The sequence below is a fragment of the Fibroporia radiculosa genome (assembly GCF_000313525.1).
Source record: "Fibroporia radiculosa TFFH 294 genomic supercontigs, scaffold5395, whole genome shotgun sequence".
Taxonomy (NCBI): Eukaryota; Fungi; Basidiomycota; class Agaricomycetes; order Polyporales; family Fibroporiaceae; genus Fibroporia; species Fibroporia radiculosa.
Genome location: NW_012133746.1, coordinates 1,843 through 5,939, shown reverse-complemented (window position 1 = coordinate 5,939; position 4,097 = coordinate 1,843). Strand labels below are relative to the sequence as shown.

At 50.0% G+C, this 4,097-nt stretch overlaps 1 protein-coding gene across 1 annotated transcript; it reads right to left on the bottom strand.

The window, feature by feature from the left end:
• Nucleotides 1–8: 8 nt before the first annotated feature.
• On the bottom strand, nucleotides 9–2,044 carry FIBRA_08967 (uncharacterized protein; the record flags this gene model as incomplete). Its single annotated transcript, XM_012330575.1, has 6 exons — nucleotides 9–113; nucleotides 165–371; nucleotides 424–681; nucleotides 735–850; nucleotides 903–1,751; nucleotides 1,801–2,044. 6 exons carry the CDS (start codon nucleotides 2,042–2,044, stop codon nucleotides 9–11), a joined length of 1,779 nt encoding a protein of 592 aa, XP_012185965.1.
• Between the last annotated feature and the right edge of the window lie 2,053 nt (nucleotides 2,045–4,097).

The window sequence follows — 4,097 nt, the reverse complement described above, 5'->3', positions numbered from 1 at the left end:
TCTAGTTTTCAGTTGAACTCCTGATCCCAGTCGTTAGGTCCCTTAACACCTACTCCTGAAGGCAGGATGTCATGTAGCTTTTGTGCAGCCATGCCCGTCGTACGGGCAGAAGTCTGGCCAAACATCAAAATTGGGTCACATTCTGCACATGGCTTGTTACTCACAATCCCATTTATCGCCCGGTATGATGCTTCATCAAAATACTGTGCACGCACCAACTCCAACCGAACTCTGGTCTCCCTCTCAATGGTCGTGTTGTAATTACGCAGCACTACCGCCGCTTCCTCCTCCAGTGCACACATCTCACACTCAATCTCTTCATCATGCCCATGGCCAAGAGTTTGTTCCAGTTCCGCCACCTGGACTAGAAGCTAGGGTGTCCAGATATCAATGCACATCCATCACAGCTTAGGAGGCACATACCATCTGACGCCTCTCAAGCATCTCCACCAGCTCGGGCTCGTCTAATAACTTTTGCCGCTCTTCAAATGGCAGCTCCACAGGAGCATTCAAGTCGCGGTTTCTCGACATGGACAAGATTGTCTTAGCTTTGTTGTGAGAACATGCCATAGCAGAATGTACACTACATATCTGCATAATTTTGACCCTGGTTGCATCCTGTGATTCGCGAAAGAATATGCTAGCAAGGTCCACTGTGGACGTCCGACTAGCATACGCATTCTTGCGACAAAGTCAGCACCAAGGATGCTACCTCTGCAAGGGAACAAACGTACATGAAAGACAGACGAGTGAGGCGTGTGACCCATGATCAAATTGCGCTCAGCTTCCGTCACTTGCAAATTCACCTTGTTTGCTTGGCCACGTCGCAGGCAATGGGGCGTGATGTGTGCTTTATATAACAACTCAGAGGCAGCGCATAGTATGGACAGAACAACACTCACATTCAAAACCGGCACGTAGACACATGATGCGAATATGTTTGGTGAAGCGCATGTATGGGAGTGCGCGCGTCTTGGATATGACCCACTTCTTGTTCTCTTGATCATACTCTTCATCACGCATAATGAGAAGCTTCTTCTTGTCTGGGTGTATGCGTAGCTTGAGAGGCTTTGTCACTGGCACTTTGGGTGTCACAATCTCCGCCATTGAGCTGACGTCCATGAAGATCTTGTCTTCGATGCCAAGAGTATAGAGCAAAGTGCTAGAACAGTATGCACGCTGCGCCAAACCTTGCAGAAACAAGAAAAATTCCCTTCGCATAGCCTCATTCTGGCGCCCCCCCTTGAGCTTGCCAATGCCCCCGAGTATGACAAGCAATGGGTGATAAGGATCATCCTTCCTAGGAACCCACCAGAATTCAAAGTCGCCATATACGAGAGCCTCATTAGTTCCCAGATAACAGCTGCTTTCAACCACACCTCCTGATCGCTCGGCCGTGATAGAGATAAAATCGACCCCAAAGATTAATTGCAGACGCATGCGATTTGTCCGAAAATGTGTGGTGTCATTCCAACACGCGTCAATAACAATGGTCACGTCTACGGTTTCAGCGATAGGTTTTGCCCGCATGGCACTTGGAATGGAAACTGCTGCAATCAGGTCTCCGTTGATGTAGGACAAGACTTGGTACCGGTACTCTTTCGAGATGAATATGTTCGCATAGCGAGGCCAGCATGCTAGAAAGACCGCAGCATACATAGTCAAGGATCGCACAGAGATGAACGTCGAGCGGCGATTAACCGCTCCCTTCAGCGACATGGACATCCAGCGCACAAATCCTTTGCAGTGTTCTAGGCACAATGATCAGCCATCAATATGAGCGCATATATGCAGTCTTACCAAGAGGCGGCCGCTTGGCACCAATCACAATGTCTCGGGAGAGTCCTCCATCCTCAACAGTATCGACATATTCAGCCCAGTACTTGCGGATTCGTTCATGAGTACGAACGGCAGGTCTGCTTAAAGTCTTGATGTGGTGCTTGTCGAGACTGGAATTGTAATGGGCTTTCAATGCAGGATCAGACGCAAGGCGCTGCGCAAGGCGTTCTTGGCGCGTAAGATTGGCGCTGCTCTGAAGTGGCATCCTGAGGGTGTCGTCAATGAGGCATTGAAGTGCCGAGGAAAAGAGCAAAGAAGGCGGGCGGACGACATCGGCGGGAATATATACAGGACGCAGAGGCGCATGACGTCATTGCGCAAGTCAAGGTGTACGCAGGACAATGCTATACGAGGCGGCGCGTTCATACAGCGTACGCGAGCGCGGCCGCGCCTTACAATTGCGCGCCGATCGCGACGGCGACGCGATTGGCGCTCCTCATATACACTGTGGATACATGTCATACAAGGGGCATGTGGTGTAGTTGGTTTATCACGCTCGCTTAGCACGGTCCTCACGTGATCTGCGAGAGGGGTCCGGTTCGATCCCGGACATGTCCATATGTTTTTTATCATATTCGAACAAACCAATACAAGGTAACATGAATACTTTGATCAACTTCAGCCTCACAATTGCGATGTGGTCAGCACGGGGCGATAACCCTCGAACAGTGTATCTATAAACAACACGTCGTTAATGGTGCGAAGAGATAGACAGTACGCACACTCTGTGTGTAGGATGGGGGTGCTCGTCGAGGGCGATCGCATTGTAAACTGTGCGCGATTCCTGCGAGGATGCTGAGGATCACGCTCGCTTAGCACGAAGGTCACGTGACTTGCGAGAGGGGTCCGGTTCGATCCCGGACATGTCCATTTTGCATGGTTGCTCTCCTGGATTCATTCACTTTTTCAGCGCAAGATATCTGCGTTGTATTTACAGCTGTCAGTGTCACTATCGAGTGCGTCGATCTATCATGTGATGTGTACAGACTTCGGTTGATGCTCCCAATTTGGCAAGTGCGGGGCCCCACCCCCTTGATCGAAAATAAATTAATGGCAGCCTCACTGCTTGTGGGTGTCTTGGAGTACTTTTTGAGACGCCCGGTTATCCTCAGGCGGAGAACGCGAGGAGCATACATGAACTTGTACGAGAAGTCGAAGATAAAGCAGCAGCAACAAATGATACATAACTTGAAGCCCAAGCTCGTCATGTCCCGCAAATATGGTCCTTATCCTTTACCTTCCTCCAGGGCTGGATGGGACCATGTCGTCAAGGAAGCTAAATCCTGTCGTGCGGACTTCAGAAATTCTAGTGGGGGGATGCTCCGCGCAACTTCAGCGCTCAGTGGGTGGCGGGATGTATATCAGAAATACCATCCATGCTTGTAAGTTTCCGAGTCATCCCTTCCTTGGTTTTAGAAACTGCGAGTATCAATGTCACTGTAATTCAAGCCCAGTGGGGAACCACACGATGGCTAGAGCCTCGGAGCTCAAGCACACATTCTCTGAAACTGATACAGCTCAATTTTTCTCGCTGTGAACAAGGCCTCTACAGAAACAATTATCGCTGCATGGTGACAGCTCAGGCTCAAATCGTTTTTCCCAAGCCGATCTTCCAACCATGATCGAACACCGACCAAGTTCACGCGGCGTCTACCATATCGATATCTTCCCAAGCTTGCTGGACAGCTTGCAGGTTGGAAGTCACGAGCGCAGGGCATGTTCTCCGTTCTATATTATTTACATGACACGTTACACAGAATATGTGCGTAGCGACACGGTAATATAGACTATCTTGATTCAGTCGAGGTCCAAGGCTCCCACATGCATCGTTTCCAAGACATTTTGGTGCCAGAACAAACTTTACACAGCTTCATGGACAAGGCCTCTAATTCGAAGTCGAGGACAGGGTCATCCGGTCGTGGAAGTTTCGTCCCTGACAAAACGTATCGCCGCACGGACACTTCAGACGCGGCAGCTGGAGGTTCGTGTGCACGACGAACTGCACTTCCGTTGGAATGCCAAGGTTTGCATGCGTCGGTGGAGGCCGAGTTCGGATATTGTAGGCATCTTCTTGCAAAACCATCGTAGCCACGGAGGATCTTTAGATCATACTTGGCGTCAGGGTGTTCTGGAGACGATGAAGGCGAGAACCTCCGCAATATTCTTCTATCCAACCGGCTCGTGATGTCTCATGCGGCTGCCTCTACTATTTCTTTCTGTGCGAATATGTCGCGAGTGGCGCAAGCAACCACAACACA